The following is a 22,550-nucleotide window of genomic DNA, read 5'->3' on the forward strand; positions in this document are numbered from 1 at the left end:
TGACAAACTTCTATGTAGCCTTCAAAACCCAGTGAAATGGGTTTTGTAGCTTTTCCTCAACATTCAGTCTTGGAGAGGTAATTACTGCCCATCTGATAGTCTACCTGACTATTCCTTTCTCTGTATAGCTTGTTCCCTACAGAATGGCAGTTGTTGCTTATGTGTTTGTTCCCTAGAATATAGGTATTGAAAGATAAGAACTGTACCTTACATGCTCTGAGTAGTATCTGGCATGTAGATATTTGATTGAAAGACAGTAAAATTTTTCATATAAAACATCTTAAGAAAAATACCCTCAAGTCCTGAGAAAGGCAACCAAACCAGTCAATTAGGAGTTGTATGGGACTTTTGCATGAAGACAAACTAATTATGACTTGAACCTTAAAAGCTATGAAAAAGTTAATAAACTTAGTTATATAAAAATAAAATAACTTTTTCTTCATGGTAAAAACCACCATGAAGTCAAAAGACAAACTGTGAGAAAATATTTGGCATTTCTATTACAAACAAAAGACATTATATATCCCTATGATAAAAGGAGATTATACAAATTGACAAGAGAAGGACCATCAAATGGGCAAAGAAAATATAGAAATAAATCAGACAGTGTGGCGAAGCATTGGCTGTGCGTGCAGGCTGCCGGTGCCTGGACTCGTGCGGGTGCGGCGCTTGCTCTTCATTCTCCCGCGGTGCGGCAGCTCGGGCCTCCCTGATGCAGCGCGACCATGGCTTCAGCGGTGGAGGAGCTGCAGAAAGATCTGGAAGAGGTGAAGGCGCTGCTGGAGAAGGCCACCCGGAAGAGAGTGTGTGATGCCCTCACAGCCGAGAAGGCCAGGTTTGAGACGGAGATCAAGAACAAGGTGCAGCAGAAGCCTCAGAGGCAGGCAGAGCTGGACAGCGAGAAGCCGGCCGCTCCCATCACCTCGGGCTACACGGTGAAGATCAGCAACTACGGATGGGATCAGTCAGACAAGTTTGTGAAAAATCTACATTACCTTAGCTGGAGTTCCTCAGGTCCCCAGTGAGAACGTGCAGGTGCTCTTCACAGAGCAGTCATTTGATCTCTTGGTAAAGAATCTAAATGGGAAGAGTTACTCCATGATTGTGAATAATCTCTTGAAACCCATCTCTGTGGAAGGCAGTTAAAAAAAGTCAAGACAGATACAGTGATTATCTTATGTAGAAAGAAAACGGAAAACTCACGGTGGGAGTACCTGACTCAGGTCGAAAAAGAGTGCAAGGAGAAAGAAAAGTCCTCCTACGACACTGAAACAGATCCTCGTGAGGGACTGATGAATGTTCTAAAGAAAATTTATGAAGATGGAGCTGATGATATGAAGCAAACCATTAATAAAGCCTGGGTAGAGTCAAGAGAGAAGCAGGCCAAAGGAGAAACAGAGTTCTGAGACTTCAAAGTCCTTTTGGCAATTGTGATGTGGAAATGTTGATGTTTCCAATAAGGACATTTGGTGAGCTGCCCAGATAAATTTAACAGATAATTTTACAGTCTTCTTCTAAGTAAAGGCAACGAATTCCGCTGGAGCATTTATTTAAATGTGTTAATAAGCATTTCCTCTAAAGATGGTTTCCTTAGTAAAATGGTCGTTTTGTTCAAGGAAGGGTGATGCTGCATTCTCATGTGAAGTGTAAAGGAGCAAGTCTTGCTTAATGGAAATGCCATATTGTGTGTATTTTTGTTCAGCTAAGAGGTAGACAAAAAATTATTGCTTGTAAAACTCCAGACATCAGTTCTCACCATGTAAGAATAAGTAAAAAATAAAACCTGAATTTTTGTATAAAGTGCAAAAAAAAAAAAAAATCAGAAATACAAATATAGGAATACATACAAATACAAAGGAAATAGAGAAATATAGAAAGACAACTAGCTTTTTTTTTTTTTTTACAGGGACAGAGAGAGAGAGGGATAGATAGGGACAGACAGACAAGAATGGAGATGTAAAGCATCAATCATCAGGTTTTTGTTGCAACATCTTAGTTGTTCTTTGATTGCTTTCTCATATGTGCCTTGACTGCAGGCCTTCAGCAGACCAAGTAGCCCCTTGCTCGAGCCAGCGACCTTGGGTCTAAGCTAGTGAGCATTTTTTAATCTTTTTTTTTTTCTCTCTCTGAAGCTGGAAACGGGGAGAGACAGTCAGACAGACTCCCGCATGTGCCCGACTGGGATCCACCCGGCACGCCCACCAGGGCCCACGCTCTGCCCACCAGGGGGCGATGCTCTGCCCCTCCGGGGCGTTGCTCTGCTGCAACCAGAGCCACTCTAGCGCCTGGGGCAGAGGCCAAGGAGCCATCCCCAGCGCCCGGGCCATCTTTGCTCCAATGGAGCCTCAGCTGCGGGAGGGGAAGAGAGAGACAGAGAGGAAGGAGGGGTTGGGGGTGGAGAAGCAAATGGGCGCTTCTCCTATGTGCCCTGGCCGGGAATCGAACCCGGGTCCCCCCGCACGCCAGGCCGATGCTCTACTGCTGAGCCAACCAGCCAGGGCCTGGTGAGCATTTTTTCATTTGCTCAAGCCAGATAGCCCACGCTCAAGCTGGCAACCTCAGGGTCTTAAACCTGGGTCCTCAGCATCCCAGTCCAATGTTCTATCCACTGTGCCACCACCTAGTCAGGCACAACCAGCTTTTAAACATATGAAAAGATGTTCAATCTCATGCATACCTTATTTATTTTTTTAAGCTGAGAGGAGGGGAGATAGTGAAGTAGACGCTTGCATGCATCCCTACTGGGATCCATTGGCAACCTACTCTGGGCCTATGCTGGGGTACTGAGCTATTTTTAGTGCCTGAGGCTGATGTGCTCCAACTGAGCTATTCTCAGTGCCTGGGGCCATGCTTGAACCAATGGAGCCATTGGCTGCTGGAGGGGAAGAAGGAAGAAAGGGGGAGAGGGAGGAGTTGTGCCCAGCCAGGAATTGAGCCCGGGATGACGCTCTATCCACTGAGCCACCAGCCAGGGCTCATGCATACCTTTTTAAACCTGTTTGATTTCCAAAAATTAAAAAGGGATAGAAAAACAAGCGTTCTACATTTCTAGAGGAAGTATAGTTGATATGACTTCTAAGGATGGCAATCTAGCAATATCAGTATTATAAATGCACATCCTCTGACCTAAACTTTTTAGGAATTTATCTCTAAATTGGCTTACAACAAATGTAAAATGGCTTGTGCAATACTGTACAGTGTTATTCATTGTGGCATTGATTACAATTGCACAAGTTTAGAAATCACCGAAATCAATAGGAAAATGATTAGATACATTTATTTTTATAATAGGATATTTTGCATTCATAAAAAGGAATGGAAGTTCTTTGTACTGATAGAGTTACTGGCAAAATAGCATTAATGAGAAAGAAAGCAAGGCACAGAACACTATGTATAGTATGATAGTATTTATATAAATAAAGGGGGGAAGGTAAATGTGTATTTTCTTATAAATGCATACACTTATAGCTGGAAAAATGCCCACGGATTTACTAATATTAGTTGATCATTAAAAGGGAAACTAGGGTGGGAGGAAAAAAATATTGAGCCATATGAACAAATTACTTATTTGAAAATAATGAATACAAATTAAAATGAATAAAATTACAAAATCATAGGCCAACAAACACACTGACCTTTAACTTGGTCATCAAATTGAAGGAAACATTAATATAGAGGAATTCCTGGAAACTTGGTTTAAATTTTTGGATAAACAAAAAGAAAAGCATGATGTTCTTCAGTGGCTTTGCCCACGCATGGCTTTCATTACCCTAAGAGTTAATGTGATTAGAAAATTTTAAGTACAAATAGAGCTAGAAAAGTAGATATAAGTTTATGGATACTATTAAATGATTTGTACATTTAAGGGAAACAAAAAATATTAGGACACATCTCTGATCTAGGTGATGCTCAACAATGAAGTAATTAAAAATCATGTGTTCTATGTAAATTCCCACAGTGCCACGTCAGCCGGAGGTAAGCTGGAATTCTGTCCCTCAGCCACTTTCTCTGGGGACTTGCTTACAGCTACATAGGGTAAAGGCTGCACATGCTACCCACGGTGGCTCTGCTTACCCCCTAAGTCTGACAAATTCTCTGCCTGAACTTCCACATTGAAGTGAATTGGTTTGTGACTCAACTTGATTGGATCTAGGCTATTTAAACCCAAGGGGAATTATTTTACTTTGTAAAGTTTAAATTTGTACCGTTGACAAATTGTCCTATTGAGGCACCCCAGGACCTATGCATATAAGTTGGGAGACATCTGAGGTTCAAGCATTATTATGCAACCAAAAGATATTTGTTATCAGCTATGTCAAGAGACTGAGGAAAATTAATAAGACACAGCTTCTGACTGCAGGAAGGCTGTATCATCTAGCAGATGGGGCAAGAGGGTATGTCCTAGGGAGTATTAGCTAAATGCTGGGGTGAAAAATATGGGAGTCCTACCTAGCTGGCTGGACTGTGATTCAGCCATGTACTATTTGTTTCATGTATTTGGCCTGTAGGGAACTGCTACATAGAAAAATAAGGGGTGCAAACCAGACAATTTTTATTATTTTTAAACACCCAAGTAACATAAATGATGAAGGAAAACAAAAGTTAGAATGAACTGAGTGCCAAGTCGTTAGTGTGGGGAAACAGTGCCACCTCGAGGCGGATAACGTGCTGCACCTCTGTGCATCCGGGCCTCTGTACCTTGGTTAGTACAAGGGGCTCTGGCATTTCAGTCCTCAGAACGCTTTGGCCTAGGGTTTTTCTGGTTCTGTCAGTGGCTTTGGTGAGGTGGAGAAGGGTGGGGGAAAGGTCCATGGCAGGAATATGAACAGAAGCCTGGTTTTAGAGCACCTCTTTCTAAACTGTGGAGAGCCCTCCCTTTAGATTTGTTTTTTATTGGGCCTATCTTCCTATTCCCAAGCACTTTGGCATTTTTTAGCACTTTGTAAGGTGGTTATTTGTTCATCTAAAGGGAAAATAACATTTAAAAATAAGTCTTAGATTTTGAGTTATCTGCCCCATCACTAGCCAAGGCAACCTATAAGAAAGGATTTTATGAAAAAATATTGCAATGTCACTTGTTTTTATTTTAAAATGTGTAAGTGGTTGTTGTGCCATAACTAAGTGACTGTAAGTCCTAGTGCTCAAATTCTCTTAACTCACATCCCTCTGAACTGCCTGCACGGTTCTAAAGCCTGAAAGCAGGATCAGGTGTGGTGCGAAAGCAAACAGGCTGCTTTGAGTAGGTACGGATAAGAAATAGATTTGAGGTGTCAGAGAGTTTAGAAGCTGGAAATGAAGGACAGAAGCTGCTGGGCTAACCTGCACATCTAGTCTAGGTCTTTGGGCAGCGATAATACGGGTGTTCAACTGGCATCCGGAGCGCTAAAGAGTCGTTCCAAAGGCTTCAGCAGTTCTCTGACATCTCTTCTCTTCTACCTTATATTTGAATAGCCATTTTATAAACCTCTGTAAAAACGAGTTCTTGTCCAGAGTACAATAATAACCTGGTGGTAAACCAGGAAATCTCTCCTCTTAAATAACTATACATTCATTACTAAAGTAAGAGTTAGAAAAATAAAGTATCCAACACTGACATTTTATTTTTTGAACTTTATCATTTTTACAAAACAAAAGGCAGGTATCAAAAACAGCAAAGAGTTTATAGAATTTCTGCATCAGTTTTCACGTAAGTCAGTGATTCGGAAACTGGCGTCCAATGCAGATACTAAGCATAGGCAGACTTCACTCTTGGTCAGATGCATTCAGGTGGCTTGTTTTGGAGCTACTGAATAACAACTTTTGATAAGCACCGGTCATTTTTTTTTGAGAACTGATTTGGTTTGTCCAACAAAGTAAACACTTTTTGCAGTGTGGCATCTTCTTCTTTTAAAAAACACCGAGCGAAAGTACAGAATGTGTGTGTGTTTGGATCTAAACCAAATCTTCTGAGATCCCAATTACCCTGAAGAACACTGAAGACATTTATAGGGCGTATTAAATACTAGTTATATACCTCATAATGTCTAAGGCAGCTACTATATAGTTCTAAGGAAAATAGCATTTCATTTAGAGGCTGCCTAGGGTTTGAAGTAATTCATAGTTTCTATGTCCTTTATGATGTGCAACAGTTTCCCCAAATAGGGCCATATTATTGGAACAAAAAAGTTTTATGCTCGTGCCCAACAGGCTCTGGTATTTTATAGATACATTTGTGTAGAGCAAGACTCCTTGCTCCGGACCCTGGTGACCACAAAGAAATCAAAAGGCCATGATTGTTGGATTCTGAGAGGAAGAAGCATACTTAAACTCACATGATCTGGAGGCAAGCAGAAACTAGAGCTGAAATTGGCAGTGGTGTTCACCTACCACTCGTTCCAGAAACACATTTTGCTTAAATAAGGGAAGTATGGTCCAGTTGTGCCATGTTAGTAGCTGCCAGTCTCTTGAACATATTTTTTTTTATAAGGATCATTTCCTGGCTAGCAATGAGTTAGGAAATTGGCATCAAATTCTCATCATTTTATCACTGTTAAATGTCAAAAACAAAAACAAAAAAACAGAGAACAAAAACCACCAGCCAAGAGGGGTTAAAAATTGCACAGTTAAACCCGAATGTAAATTATACTATATACAGACTGGTATACACATTGCTGAAATAGGTCTGGGCGCGTGAAGCACTCCCGATGAAAAATTCCCTCTATTGATCCCAATTCTCATGACAGGAAAACAGACACGTCATTTTCTTCTTTACAGATACGAAAGAGGAAGCGAGAAGGCAAAGCTGAGAGACAGATGCTGCCCAATGGGCAACAGTGGCATTTGGTTGTTTTGGTCTTTGTACCAGCGACTCCCACACCCACAGGCCATATCCAGTTCCCGCTGGACTACACGGTTTTCCTGGCGGTCAGCACTCGGACGATGGACCCCACCCCTCCAGCAGCAAGGGCCTAGAAACAAAGTAAAGGTACATGTTGATGGAATCATAAAGAATCAATTTCCATACCGAGTAAAACATTTTTCTTAAGGGTTATATGTGCAGCTATTGATTTTGAATTCATTACTTTTCATAAATATTTCTTGAGCACTTATCGTGCACTCAGACTGTTCTTGTCCCTGGGCCACAGTGAGAAACAAAACCTACAGAGTCTCTGACCGCACGCGCTTCCATGCTGGTGAGATACTGATTCACATTCTAGCAGGTTGTCTTCAGATAACACTGTGTTCTTAAAGATCTACAGCATGGTGTTCTTGCCTAAAACAGGCGCTCTAGTACAAATTTAGGACACAGGTTCGGTTCTATGCTTATTCCCAGCACCATCAGGAAGAGATTCAAACTGGGATAAACCAACCTAAGTTCCATTTACTCAGTCAGGATTCGCCAGACTTTTCTCTCTCCCAAGCTAAGAATCATGGACTAGCTAAGAACTCAGAACTTTGACGTTACCTTGGCCAACTGAAAGTCATAATGAAGCATTAGAAATTTGAAGTTTTAGCCTGACTAAGCGGTGGCGCAGTGGATAGAGTGTAGGACTGGGATGCGGAAGACCCAGGTTTGAGACCCTGAGGTCGCCAGCTTGAGTGCAGGTTCATCTGGTTTGAGCAAGGCTCACCAGCTTGAGCCCAAGGTCGCTGGCTCAAGCAAGGAGTCACTTGGTCTGCTGTAACCGCCTCCCCCTCACCCCCCCCCCCCCCGTCAAGGCACATATGAGAAAACAATCAATGAACAACTAAGGTGCCACAACAAAGAATCAATGCTTCTCATCTCTCTCCCTGCCTGCCTGTCTGTCCCTATCTGTCCCTCTGTCTGATTCTATCACACACACACACAAAAGAAATTTGAAGTTTTAATTGAAATTAGAAAATTGAAGTTGACCTGTGTTCAAAAACACTTATCAGAATACCTTTGTGTACTGGGTACTGTGCTAGACACTGGGGATACAAAAATGAATAAATACGGCATCTTCTGGTCTACTAGGAAGAGACAGAGATAGAAACAGGTGGTAATATATAATATAATTTGATGTATGAAGTGACAGAGCTGTGCTTTGGGTACCAGGAAAGCACAGGGGATGGCACACACCTAGCCTGTGTGGATGGAGAAACATGGGATGATCAGGTAAGGCTTCCTGGAGGAAACGATACATTGAAGGGGTAAGTAGGTGACAGACTGACATGGAGGAGTAAGGAGACACTCAGGTAGAAAGCAATCACCAGCAAAATACAGAGGTGTCACAGTGGATAGAGCATCGGACTGGGATGCAGAGGACCCAGGTTCGAGACCCCGAGGTTGCCAGCTTGAGCGTGGGCTCATCTGGTTTGAGCAAAGCTCACCTGCTTGGACTCAAGGTCGCTGGCTCGAGCAAGGGGTCACTCGGTCTGCTGCAGCCCCCAGTCAGGGCACATATGAGAAAGCAATCAGTGAACAACTAAAGTGCCACAACGAAAAACTGATGATTGATGCTTCTCATCTCTCTCCATTCCTGTCTGTCTGTCCCTATCTATCCCTCTCTCTCTCTGTAAAAAAAAAAAAAAAAAAAAAAATACAGAGGCGTCAAACACGCTGTGTTCAGGGAAGAGGGAGGTCCTGCTGCAGCTTAAGGAGAAGAATGACATGGAAGATGAGGCTGGACTCGGGAACCTGGACTTTGTTCTTCAGGTGACTGATGAAGGGAAAGTGGGTTCCAGAGAGCGTTCCGGTGACTGGGTGGGGAAGGGTTTGAGGGAGGCAAACCCAGTAGCTGGGAGGCCAGTTTGGGAAGCCATAGGAACCGGCTGGGAGAGATGCTGCAAACTGCCGCACTGAAGATGTATCTGGGCGATGACTTGAGAAGTATTTAGGAGATAATACTGGCAAAACACTGGTGACTGACAACAGGAAGACAGGAAGACTCATAATGTGCCTCAATTTCCCCATTACTAACAGGGAGTCATATTGAGCTTGCCCTCCTAGTATTTTTATGAGGATTAAATGAGTTAATATGTATAAAGCATTTGGGAGAGTGCTTGGAATATAGTAAGTGCTTCAAGCAGTGTTGGCCATGATCCTGAGGATACTTAGGTTTTAAAGCTGACTCTTCATCTATAAATGGAGGATGATAAAGATATCTATGCACCTTGTCGAGTTGTTGTACAGATTAAATGGAGCATAATAGTTCACTGCCTGGCAAACAGAAAGTGTTCCATGAATAGTATGGCCATATAAGTTACTCTCTAACTAGATAAACAGAGTGAAAGGAAACTATTTATAATATGTTGAAATAACAAGTATAGACTGGGGGTCTCTTGAGAAAACTGGGAGTAATGGTTACCCTATCCATAAATGTTAGCACTTTTTATAAGCTATTCTTATTTTACGTGTATTTTCACACACACACACAGAGACGCTAGCTTCTGTAAAACTGAGTTTTGGGAATTATAAGATGTTAAGGGAATATACCCCTTATCTGTGGTTGGTTCTATTTAAATATTACATTATTCATATTTACACCAATATAAGAGTTGGGTATTACACATTACCACTTTTTCCTTAAAGTTAAAACTTCTTATATCCATTTTTCTTTGCTGTACAGTATACTAGAATCTACTTACATTGCAAAATAAAACAGTAAAAAAATATTTAAGAATTCTTAATCCACCCCGATAGTTTTTTGAATTGCGGTAAAATATATAGCACAAAATGTGCTGCTTTACCCTTAAATGTACAATTCAGTGGCACTAACTGCATTCACGATATTGTACAGACATCACCAGTATCTATTTCCAATACTTTTTTTTAATCCGAAATCCTGTTCCCTTTCAGCCTTAACTGTTCATTCTCCCTTCTTCCCAGCCCCTGGTAACTGCTAACCTATTTTCTGTCTCTATGACTTCGCCTATTTTAGATATTTCATATAAGTGGAATCACACAGGATTTGTCTTTTTGTGTTTGCCTTATTTCACTTTGTATGTTCTCAGGGTTCATTCATGTTGTAGCATGTAGCCGAACTTCTTTTTTTGGATGGAAAAATTTCTACTTTGTTCCATTGTATGTATGTCCCATGTTTTATCTGCTCATCTGTTGCCAGTGAGCCAATAAACAAAACAACTTGGGCTGTTTTCACCTTTGGCCATTGTTAAAGAATTCTTGACTTTTATTATTTATTTACTTTTCAAAGATTTGATTTAATTCAAAGTTCAAGATTATGTTTACTAAATAATCATCATTAAATAAGTGTTGCAAATCAGATAGACTCTCTTAAGACCAAGGCTAGTAAGCATAACTCTAAACTTTCGTTGTCATGCATTTGTCTGCCATAACGAAGAAGTCAAATTAAGCAAGACAGCTGTCACTGCCATTCTCTGCCAAGGAACCGGTGCAGAGCTTCCTACTCCAGAGCTTACCTTTTCGTGCCATTGCAGTAACACGGCACTGCTGTTGTCGGAGGGGCTCTCAAAGCCTTTGTAAATGTACTTCATTAGGAGATCCACTCCGTTCTTGTCCAGGGATTGAACTGCCTTTTCAATATCATTAGCTTTAAAAGAGATGAGCACCTTCAAGACAATGCTGCCGGCCCGGTCCTGAGGGTCAATAGATAACAGAACATTTAGACACACATGAGGGGGTTAGAGCTCAGCAACGACCATGCTGAGAAGGTGATATCTGAGTAGACCTGAAGGATAGGAAAGGGGAAACGCAGGGCACGTGGGGTAAAGTATTTCAGACAGAGGAAAGAGCAGGTGCCCTGAGTGTGCATTCAAGGAAGAGCACGAGGACCTCAGGTGGCTGAAACGCAGTGAGGGGTGGCAGGACAAAACGCGAGAGGCAGTGGGAGACAGACCACCTCAGCTCTGTAGGCCACTGTGGGACTCTGGCTTTCACTCATGATGTTGGGAGCTTTTGACAAGAACAGCGACATAAACTGTCATACACCTGAACAGGGTCACTGGCTGCCACGTTGAGAATCGGCTGGGGCGGGGCAGGGTGGGGTGGGTGGGCCCAGAGACAGGGAGACCAGGTAGGGAGCTACTGCAGTAATAGAGGCTGGTATTGTAGCGTGGAAGCGATGGAGGTGGGCAAAAGTGGACAGATTTTTGACGTATTTGAAGGTAGAGTTGAAAAGATTTGCTTAGAGATAGAAGTGATGCCTTCTAATTTATTAAGTCCAGATTAAGAAAAATCTGCTTTGAACCACCCTTCAGAAATAAGTTATTAGTAAAAGTTATTTTAAGTTTTATGTTTATTGTCAAGAGACTACACATGGAAAACACAGGGGTGGGTTACTAATAATGATAATACAATAATTAGTAAATAATAAAAGAATAAACTTTATTTCTCATGCTCACAACTATAAACCTATTTTTGCCCACCCCTGTATCTTACATCTGTAATTTCTTGACTACATTTTTATAATAATCTTTTCTTTCTGATAAAGAACTGTTTCAACAGCAAAGTTAATTTTTACCCATCAAGCCAAGCAAAGGGAACATGAAATTTACCCTTTCAATAACTCAGTTCTCCTTCTATTGAAGACAAAGTAATACTTTCAGCACAAACACTGGTCAGGATTTTACAGAATGTTTCTACCACCCAGTGTTACCTTCAAAGACTAGGCAATTACCAATTTAGAAAAATATCCTTGCCTCTAGAGCTATAATCTCCTACCCTCAAACTGTGATTAAAAAAACTACTCAAACAAATGCAGAAGGTGGTAAAGTGGAAATTTTAATGATGTTCTTCACAAGTTTGAAAAGCCAAAAGAATTTCCCCCCTTATACAAAATTATGTTGCCTACATAATTATTATGCATTTCCCTAGTTATTACTACTATTCAACTAGCGAGATCCTTGGGGCTCCTAGGGTGTATGAATAAGTATGGATGGTGGGGGTCAGTGCTCTAGCTTCTTTTTAAAGAGTAAATAGCCAAGTAAATAGGTTCTTAGGAATTACTGAGACTGCTGCAGGGAATGTAAGTCACAGCACCCTTCTGTAGGGCACTATAGGGAGGCCACACGCTGCAAAAGCCTTAAAAAGGCATTAAAAAATCTAGTGACTCACTTCAAGGAATTAATTCAAAGGAAATTAAGAATTTACCAAAAATTGTTCACTTCAGTACTGTTTATAACAAGAAAAAAAGGTCAGTAATCCAAACACATGACAAAAGGCGATTAATTTTATATAAACTGCAGCTTACCTATGTGAAGCCATTAAAAAGATGTTACAGAAATAAATTTTTGCCAAGGAAAGCTGTTCATGTACGTTGCTATACAATTAAAAGAGCAGATTATTAAAAAACAACACTCAGAAAAACTGTGTAAGGATATAGGAACAGCAAAAAGTAATAATTATGATCTTAAGGTGGTGGGATTATGGAGAATTACTTTTTTACCTCCCACGCCCCCATCTCTGAGTTTTCTATAATAAATAGTAAATATTTGTATAACTTTATAAAACCTTTAAAAAGAAAGCAAGTATGTTTATTTTGTAAGTTTTACTTAGTCTTCAGGCCTTTCCTCAAATTCATCCTGTGGCCTCTTCTAAAAACACACAGGAGCGATCTCTGTCATTTGAACTGTGTATCAGGCAGCGTCCTCTAACTCAATGTTAGTGTTATTTTTCACATGTAAATTTTTAACCAATCAGACAACTTTATAAGCTCTTCAATGTCAAAGATAGCAAACAGTTAAACTACTTCTGGACCCTGTGACACTGCAGAGGATTCTGGTAAGCACGATAAGATCTGAGCAGGGATCACTTCTCTGTGACTCACCTTAACCCCCTGATTCTTGGTGTTGATAGGGGGGTTTTTCAGGGCTGCCTGCAGGGCAGCCGTCATGTTTCCTGTGATGGAGGTTAAGGGGATAGCAGGAGAGGGCAGCCCTCAGGAAGGCATTGCAACTACCAGGAACCACTGGTTCTTAAGACCTGACTTCATGCACAGAGAGAAAAATCACTATGGTCACTATGTCCAGTTTTGGAAAACTCAACATGCTGGTTTCAAGTATGTCAATGAAAGATAAAATATGGGAAACAAAAAAGAACAGATTTTTTTTTTTTTTTTAATAAAGCAAAGACCGTTTCCTCCTTGGTTCTAATTATCAAATGAACACCTTTGCTAACCTTTCATTTTCTAGCAAGGCACATATGGAAACATTATTTAGTGATGTTTATAAAACTAAAATATGTTATCAGAATTCTTGGGACCCAAAGTGAAACTGCCTATCCTTTACCAAAACATGTCTTTTCTTGTGATTCTAACTGGAAAAATAAAACTCGAACTTTTACTAGAATTATATTCTATACTAATTGAAAATGGTAGAAAATGCGGGTAGATTATTACTCTATCAGTTTGAATAATACACATCAGCAACCCCTCAACACTGATGAAAAGAGGCATTATAGAACAATTCAATGACCACTTAGGTCATTGCTTAACTTTCTGTTTTGGACATTTTCTCTCACATTTCATTACGGCCATTCAAACTCTTTTAGACCATACATATTAAATTTAGTCTTGCTTGGAAAGCACCAGTGAATTAGCATGTCTGAGACACAGAAAGCCAATCAGACTGTCAGAATGTACAGTCATTCCCCTAAAAGGAAAACCACAGAGAGCTCACTTGTTCCTTCATCTGTACTGCCTGACCAGCATTTGTCTCCCCTGGTTGTAACAAGAGAAGAGACAGTATCTTTATAAGCAGAGACAGTATCTTTATAAGCAGATTCACTATATGTATACAGCAGAACCATTTAAGTGTCATCTCGTAGCATCTAAAATAAGTTAGTTTCACAGACATCATTCATCCATCACAAAGAATGTTTTTAGACAGAATAACGTCCACCACTTATATTCTGAAGGAAAGGAACCTATGATTGGTGGTGAGCAGTCACTGACTTCTAGTGAAGAAGGCTTTTTGTAGACTAGCTCATTTTTAAGATCCCAAATACTCAAGTATTTAAATAATGCAAAATAGCAACAGCTGATTGAGGAAGTTGTGGAAACCAGAGAAACATCTGTACGTTGATAAATGTTTAAGGCTGTATTTTAGGTACCTTTAAGACCAGATACAGTTCCTACCAAGTATTGTCACTTAGCTATTTCTCCATTATAATAGGACATTGATGAGGAAAGTCTACAAAGTCTTCCTTATGACCTTATGAATACATCCAAGAATAATTAGAAATGAGTGGACTCAGTAATTGAGAATGTCTAAAACTACAGCTTTGGTTATTGCAACATTTACATTTTTTTCTAAAAAAAGATATGATGCAATTACTTAATATGAATATTCAAATATGCAAAAATAAAACCCAGGAACTGACAGCTACATTTTAACAAAACGGGAACGATTTCAGCATTATAAAAATGGTCCTGCTTTGTACAAATGGCTCATCTTCTATTTTATTCATTGGGTTTACTTTATAGATTTCCAGGCATTCTCTACATGCATTCCTTGTCTTTTGCTCAGCGGGTAAAGTCTCCAAGCTTCCATCTCGGAGTTTCAGTTTTTTTGTACTCAGGCCCCTTTCCCAATTAACAAGTTCTGTGAAACCTGTATTTTACCAACAACCTTAAAAAAAAAAAGAAACCCAGGCTGAAAGGACAGAAGGCCTCATTCTGCAAAACCGCCCCATCTCTCCCAGCAAGGAACAAACGATCCTAACGCTACCCAAACAAAACCATCACAACAAAAACCAAACCACTAAAGAAAGATGCCCATGCCTCGCCGTCAGAAATGTCTGGAGCTGATGTGACCCCAGTAAACAGTCTTCCGGGAGGAAAACTTCAGCGCCCTGCACCAGTTCGGATCAGCTCAGGTGCCTCCACAGCGCCGCGAGGGCGCGGCCGGCCGGGCCGGTGTCCGGGAGGCGGACCCGGGCGCCACCTGAGCGATCCGGGCGCGGAAGGTGCGCCAGCAGAGCGGGTTTGCGAGGGCGCGAGCCTGGGGTGTCGGGGACCTCCGCCCTCTCGGGATGGGGGACCCCACGGGGACAGGTTCTGGTCCCGGGACCGCGCCGGCGGGTGGGGTGGGGGCCGGGGAAATGCAAGGATATTGCCGCAGGCAGGAGTCCACCTCGCCCTCGTCGGGCCCGGCCTGCCCGTCGCCCCCGTCTTCCTCGTCCACGAACTTGTTCTCGTCGTACTCATCCACGTCCACCTTCCGGAACCGGGCCGATGACACCGTGTTCTTCGACATCCCCGATCCGGAGCGGCGGCAAAGGCCTCCACTTGGTGCTGCCTCTACCTAAGCGAGCCCAGCCCAGTTGGAACCCGCAGCCCGCAGCCTTCACTTCCCTCTTCCGCTCTGGGGCGTCGCCGGCAGCCAGGGCTCGAGCGGTTCCGGGCCTGCGCGCTGGCCGCGCTCCTTCCTCAGGTTCTCGTCTTGCTCAAGCCTCCCACGCCGCCCCTGCTCTCCCCCGGGGAGCGCGCGCCGGGGAGGGAGCGCGCTGGACGCAGCGCGCAGGCGCAGGCTCTCCGCAGGGAAGGGGCGGGGCGGGGCGAAGGGGGCGGGGGCGGGAGGGGGCGGGGCAAGAGGGAGGGCACAAAGCCGTGCTGCGGGCAGAGGTAAGAGGCCATTGGTAGTCCGACCGAGCCACGTGATCCCTAGGGGTTTCCATAGAAACGCTTCTCTGCGGTCCAGCCTAGGGGGTCTGAGGTTGGCTGCGATGGACCCTGGGGGCGAGTGGCCTTGGTTTTTGCTGCCACCACTGCATCCAGCGACCTGTCATTCGGGTCCTGCGTAAGGTCTGGCTGCGCCGGACTTGCCTGTGAGGTGGGATGGACTGGTTGTCAGACCAAGTCCCCTGCAGTTGGCAGGAGAATGGGGCGGAGTGATGCACGCCCGGGCGCCCAGCATCATTCTACTTGTCAGAGACATTGCATCGGACCGTGCGCTGCCCGTGGCTGCGTGCCTGCGCCTGGAGCCCCTTTCCCGGGGTTGGAACTCCGCTGCACAGCCACCAGGAGGTCCCCAAGGACAGAGTCGAGAGGTCATATCTGTCAGTGCTGTGTGACAGCGGCGCTGGCACCTGCAGAGCCTGAACTAGGTATCATATCCATTGGGAGGGAGGGGGAGGGGTATGGCCAGGGGATGGGGTTGGCTGGCAAAACTAGGTGCACCCAATTTTTTGGGATAGGGTCAGTCATTGACATTTTAAAATAAGTGGTTATCTGAAGCAAGAATGCTAGAAAAACTACAGTAAGGGTAGGGGTAAGTTGCGTTCTCCGGTGCGGAGGGAAAAGACAATGTGTAAGAATTAATAGAAACCAGACCATTAAGATTTATATTTGTGACTTCAGATTTATACGATCCCTCTAGGCTAGCTTTTTATTTTGACATCCCCATTTCTGAGAGCAGAGCTCTTACTGAGGAGGGAGAGGTAATAAAACAGAGGGAATGGTAGTTGTACTGTGTGTATAATATTGAAGTGTAAGTATTTTCAGAATAAAATTAACTTGGATTCTTGGCTGGACACTCAGATAGCTTTATGTTTACCTGACATCCTATCAGGTCGGGTTTAATTCCACCTCTAGCGGAAGACCTGCTGTTGCCCTGTTCAGTACCCCAATTCTGGGTTTCTGTGCTGTATTTCAGAGCCCTGGGCTTAGAATCAGTACATCCTGTCTTGAGTCTTAATTCTTCCACTCAATCTATTTGATTGAGGCATATCACTTACAATGCTGAAGCTCAGGTTCCTCGCTGCCAAAATGGTGTTAATAATGTGTACTTAACAAGATTGCTCGAGGGTTAAATACAAGAAAGTGTTTTAAAGCTCTAAAATTCTACATAAATGTGAAATGCGTGTTACCTGTACATTGATTTTGGCACTAGTCATGTACATTACTTCATGACATATTGTGTTCTTCCTTGTCCTGTGGAAGAGATGGAAGGATTCTGGAGGGCAGAGGGGCAGAAGCTTTCTGTCTTTCTTTTGTATCTTCCTTTATGTCTAGGAGGTATGCAATACGTTCAGGTATTCCTTTTTGAATGAATAAAATGTGAAAGGCATGCCAGTTTGAGAATCACACTGAGAAGAATGAACCAGCAAAAAAGAGGGAAAAAATCAAACTCAAGTATTTGTTGGACACATACGCATACATATGTGTACACACACACACACACACACACACACACACAGAAACAGAGATAGAGAGAGAGAGAGAGAGAGAGAGAGAGAGAGAGAGAGAGCCCTCAGGAATGCATCTTTTTCTCTTGGGAGGAAGAAGCAATGTGGCATTTTTCTTTTCCCAATTAAAGTACCCTTCTAAAAGATACATAGTTTAGGTGAAGTGACTCTCTTTAACATTCACATTATGAAGGAACACCCTGGCAAAATCACCCCTAAAGACTGTCTAAGACAGCAGAGGAAAAATTTCTACTTGTTGGTAGTGTTTATTTTAAAAAGTCTTCTACCAACATATCAGATCATTACTATGGTAAATGGCATTATATAACTTAGAATAATGATTGTTTTTAATATTTCTTTGTCAGTTTCCATTTTTTGCTAATTTTAATAAGAACTAAACAATATACTTGTATAGCTACTACAGATTATTGTACCTTTTGTTCTTCTAAATCAAGGTTTTTTGAAGGGAAATTGAACATTAGAAGCACTACTGAGAGCAAATGGGAACAAGAATTGAAGAGTTAATACATCCCCTCTCTTACATTTTTATTCTATTGTATTAGGTCCTACTTAGGAAATTTTTTATTATCTTATTTCAGAACTGGGGAAGAATCCTAGAGTAGAAGTCAAATTAAAGGAATAGTGAAGGAAATTTTAAAAGATTGAGTTGGTTAAGGGTGTAATTGTTTTTGATTGCTCGGAAGTTTGCTCTGAATGTTGAATGTGTTAAATACAATTAATTAAGTCTTAGCCACACAATGCATATTACATTTGAGATGTAATAATACCAAAAAGTATGCTTCTCTAATGCAGGCTTTTTTATTGTCTCACAATAAGTACCTTATACATAGTAGGTACTCATATTTCTATTTAATGAATTAATAACCTGACAAAATAATTTTGGAATCATAGGTAGAGACTGAGTATTTTTAATGAACAAGTTAATTACCTCTTTAAAGCTTCTCTGTGTGTATGTGAAGAAACCTTTCCTTAATTATCTTTTAATTAGAAAATACACATTATTTTTCTTTTTGCAGATTAAAATTTTCTAATGTTAATAATCATGGTACTGTATTCATTTTAGGTAATATTTTCCCTATTTTAATTTTCAAAAAAAGTACTCTTGAAATAAAGGATCTGAAGGTTTTAAAACACTTTATTTGTTGTAAAAATAACCTAGTTTGGTTCAATACTAAAGTAAGATGGAATCTGAATTTTCTTGAGGTTAATGCTGTTTGTAGCTTCTTATTTTCTGTGATGATGCAAATAGGGAAGGATCTTTTTAATTAGAAAGGGTTTTGATAAAACATTCCTAAGTAATAGGTTTTTCTTTTCATATATTTTAAATCAAGTACTCTACCTACAATGTGCTTCTTTTCTTCAGACTTGCCACTAAATAGTGAACAAACCAAGACCTTGAGTCCCGCAGTATGGCAGGGTTGTTACTGGGAATGGCAGTGAACTAGTGTCAATCAAATCTGTCAAACGTGTTTTATAAATATAAACTAAATAAATACATTTCAGTTCTGACAATGATGATTTAATTTTACTGTTCTCTAGCAACAGAATTACTAAAATAAAAACAGATTTTTTAATATGTTACCCATAGATTATATCATGGTTTAATGTTTGCACTTAATATCCAAATTCTGTGTTGAAACCATCAACCTTCAAAACTTTGTTTTTTTCTTTGTGATTAATTTTAGCTTTACATAGTTTTATGGTTACATATTACAGTGAGGTCTTTATTTCTTTATATGTTAGTATTTCAAAGACTAAACTTTTTTTTAATCTATAGTCTTGTCTCAGGAAGAAAATTTAGTGCTAAACAAAAGAATAAGCCTGTGTGTTAAACATTTTTGTGAATGGGACTGTATTTCTATAATATTTTAATCTACTTATGATAATAAAAAGGGAAGCTATGGATTTGAAAATTTATTTATTCCATATTTTTTCCATTATTGGAATCAGTTATTAATGCTAACAGTTGTTTTAAGGTTACATTTTTTATTGATTTATTTTAGAAAGACAGAGGTGGAAGGGAGTGGAGAAAGAGAAGCATTCATTTGTTGTTCCACTTAGTTGTGCATTCATTGGTTGCTTCCTCTATGTGTCCTGTCCAGGGATCGAACCTGCAACTTTAGTGTTTTGAGACAATGCTCTAACTGGTTGAGCTAACTGGCTAAGAACAGGTTAGATTTCTTGTCATAGTATATAAGTATAATATTTAAGGTAATGATAATTTACATCTTCTTTTCCAATATTTATATCATCTATTTTTCTTATCTTGTTGCATTAGCCAGACTCTCAAAACAGTGTTAAAGAATTAGGTGATGGCAGGCTTCTCTTTTTTGATTCTATTCTAATGGAAATGTCTTTGGCATTTCACCAGTTTATATTTTCTATAGCTTTATGATCTGTAGGCTTGATGGCTGAAATTATCAAATGCTTTTAGGGGGATTCTAATGATAAAAAACCATGTAGTTTTTGATCTTTTAATTTATGAATGTAATGAATTATATTTACATATTATTTCTTCACAGAACCATTCTCACATTTCTAGAATAACATTTTTTGATTACTATTTTAATTGCTTACTAGATTTGATTATTGCATATTTTGTTTATATGAGTTCAGAATCTATATGTGGAAGTCAGATTGATTCATAATTTTATTTCTTTGTGCTGCCTAAGTTGGTTTTGATATTAGGGTTGGTCTAGGTTTGTAAGATGAATTGAAAAGATTTCCACCTTTTCCCCCTCTATGCTCTGCAATAGTTTGAATAATAGAAAGTTGCCATACTATATTTTCTCTGAAAGTTATAGAATGTGCTTACAAAATTATACGAGCTTGCTAATATTTTCAGAGGTAGACCTTTGATCATATTTGTCTTCAGTGGTAATCTACTCGTTGGTTTTCTTTCTCTTTTTGAGTCAGTTTTTTAGAGTTTACATTTTCCTGGTAAATCATACATTCATTTAGATTGCCAATTTATTGGCAAGAAGTAGCAAAAAAAATTTTTCTTACAATTATTTTAGTTTCTTCCATGACCATGGACATATGACTTTTCTCATTGGTTCTATTAACTATTTAAGTAAAACATAAAAATCAATATTTTTTCTTCTCCTAATCTGATTGTCATGAATTCTAGAAACATACTTAACTTCTTATAGAAAATAGTCATCTCAGACTTTTAGTTTTGATAGAATTTGAAAGATCTTACAATTCCTATCCTTTTCTACGATCTGTCATCCTGTTATATTTTATTAATAATAGCAACCATGTGATGAGTGTTTATTGTTCGTTAGACACTTGGTTAATGAGCTCTTTACCATACTTACATTATTTAATCCTTGGAATAGCTCTAGGGCCTAGGAATTAGTGTTTCCATTTTATGGATGAGGAAATTAAGGCTCAGAGAAACTAGGTAACTCAGCCAATGATAATCGACTAGCGAGTAGCTGACTGGGACGGGAATCGGCACTGTCAGAATCTGAAGCTTGTGCTTTTTTTTTTATTTTATTTTATAATTTTATTTTTTTAATGGGGTGACATCAATAAATCAGGATACATATATTCAAAGATAACAAGTCCAGGTTATCTTGTCGTTCAATTATGTTGCATACCCACCACCCAAAGTCAGATTGTCCTCTGTCACCTTCTATCTTGTTTTCTTTGTGCCCCTCCCACCCCCTATCCCTCTCCCATTCCCCCCTCCCCCCCGTAACCACCACACTCTTATCAATGTCTCTTAGTTTCACTATTATGTCCCACCTACGTATGGAATAATACAGTTCCTGTTTTTTTCTGATTTACTTATTTCGTGAAGCTTGTGCTTTTTAATCAGTCCGTGAACTACTTGCTCTGATAAAGGCCATCTTAGAGCAGATAGAGCAGAAAGGAACCTGAAAAATGATCTTGCTCGTGTCTCTTGTTTTTCCGATGAGGAAATAGACGCTACTTGCCCAGGGCCTGCATCTTTCTGCTCTCTTAAAAGTCTCTTGTCTATGGCTCGACCAGATTGGCCTGGACTCATGACCTGTCGTCCAACATTCCTCTTTCTAGCCCCAGTCTTACCTAATCAGTACAAAAATTTAACTGCCCAAACGCTTCTCCTGTCTATAGCTCTGGGACATCATTCCCTGTGTTATATGCCATTGGTACCCAGCTTCCTAATTTGTATTATGATGAAATACAAATTCATCATAAATATCAGACTGTATTTCTAACTGAATCTTTTGTAGCCTGATTGATATTGTGGTCTTATTGACAGTTTGGAGATAGATTTCATGGCAACTAGTTGGTTCTACTTTTGAGGACCCCCAAGGTGGGCAGCCCCACCCCCCACTGCTGTGGGGTACCACCAGCCAATCCAGCAGGTGGCTGGAGAACTGGCTCCCAGGCCTCCCAGACTGGCTGCCCCCACTGGCTGACCCACTGGCCCAGTCGCTCGCCTGGATCTACTCTTACAGTGATCAGAGATGCTGAATTTGTCATGGCTTTTCTCTTTTTAACTCTACATCCCAATTTGTAGACATGATTTCATGACTCAATAAACTTCCGATGTACCTCTTTAAGTAGTAAGTACTATATACCCCCAAATCAATTATATTCCAATAATTCTATAAAAATTTTCAGAGTCACAGTAGAAATTTCTTAAAATTATTTTTATTTATTTCAATCACAACAGAAATTTCTATTTTCAACATTTTGCTTTTCTTTTAAAAGGGAAGTGAAGAGGCCAATGTGTATTAATGAAACCCCAGCAGAGTGGTTTAATGTACCTGCTTAGAGGGTTAGTCAAAGAGCACTCCCTGGAAGTGTGTTTTGAACAAGGTTTTAATAGAAGGTATAGATACACACTGGTGAAAAGAAGCGGTCAGGAGAAAGGGAAGTAAAACGGACAAATTGTGCTCTTGGGAGCTGTATCAGAAGAAGGGGACCGGGAGCTAGCAACAACCAACAGTATATTGATTGCGGAATAGTTAGGCGGCCTCTTGGCTGGAATGGAGAAGAGCTGTTCGGGATGGCGATTGGTAAGGTTTCGAGATGTAGATTCACAACCTTGCTACACATAGTTTGCCTGGATATCACACTAGATCCTACAGGGAAGCTAAAGAACGGGAGAGACAGGGCTTGACCTATAGGATCTTGCAATCTTGCCTAGGAGACGGGGCCACAGGGAGGAAGAGGAGGAGCCTAGAAAGCCCAGAGCGGCCTGGACATTGTGTGTGATGGAAACAGCCTTTGAGGCGTCTCCTGTCTCATCCTAACCTCTATCATCTGCTCGGGGATAAGAGGGCTGAGCTGGGGAAGAGCGGACTGAACAGGTGGCTGGCTACATTTCAAAAATCAATTTTTGTAGCTATAGCTAATCAATTAGCAAAAGAGCTTTTTTCCCCTACATGAAACTATTTTGAACCACTTTAGGAAAAAAAAAAAAAAA

General features: G+C 40.7%; 2 protein-coding genes and 1 pseudogene across 2 annotated transcripts in view; 2 read left to right on the forward strand and 1 right to left on the reverse strand.

The window, feature by feature from the left end:
• Window positions 1-617: 617 nt before the first annotated feature.
• Window positions 618-1,553, forward strand: LOC136323303 (calcyclin-binding protein-like; annotated as a pseudogene).
• Window positions 1,554-5,575: 4,022 nt separating this feature from the next.
• Window positions 5,576-15,401, reverse strand: ARPC5 (actin related protein 2/3 complex subunit 5). The gene is made up of 4 exons (XM_066261320.1): window positions 15,031-15,401; window positions 12,747-12,818; window positions 10,381-10,557; window positions 5,576-6,947 (listed from the first exon to the last, which is right to left on the reverse strand). The coding sequence occupies exons 1-4, from the start codon at window positions 15,172-15,174 to the stop codon at window positions 6,885-6,887; spliced, it is 456 nt and encodes a 151-aa protein (XP_066117417.1). The 5' UTR covers window positions 15,175-15,401; the 3' UTR covers window positions 5,576-6,884.
• A 216-nt stretch (window positions 15,402-15,617) lies between these two features.
• The window catches only part of RGL1 (ral guanine nucleotide dissociation stimulator like 1), a 238,297-nt gene continuing 231,364 nt past the window's right edge, over window positions 15,618-22,550 (forward strand). Inside the window, exon 1 of the mRNA XM_066261321.1 lies at window positions 15,618-16,024. The gene's annotated coding sequence lies outside the window, so the exon portion shown is untranslated. The remainder of the gene's footprint in view (window positions 16,025-22,550) is intronic.

Source organism: Saccopteryx bilineata, chromosome 2 (genome assembly GCF_036850765.1).
Source record: "Saccopteryx bilineata isolate mSacBil1 chromosome 2, mSacBil1_pri_phased_curated, whole genome shotgun sequence".
NCBI lineage: Eukaryota > Metazoa > Chordata > Mammalia > Chiroptera > Emballonuridae > Saccopteryx > Saccopteryx bilineata.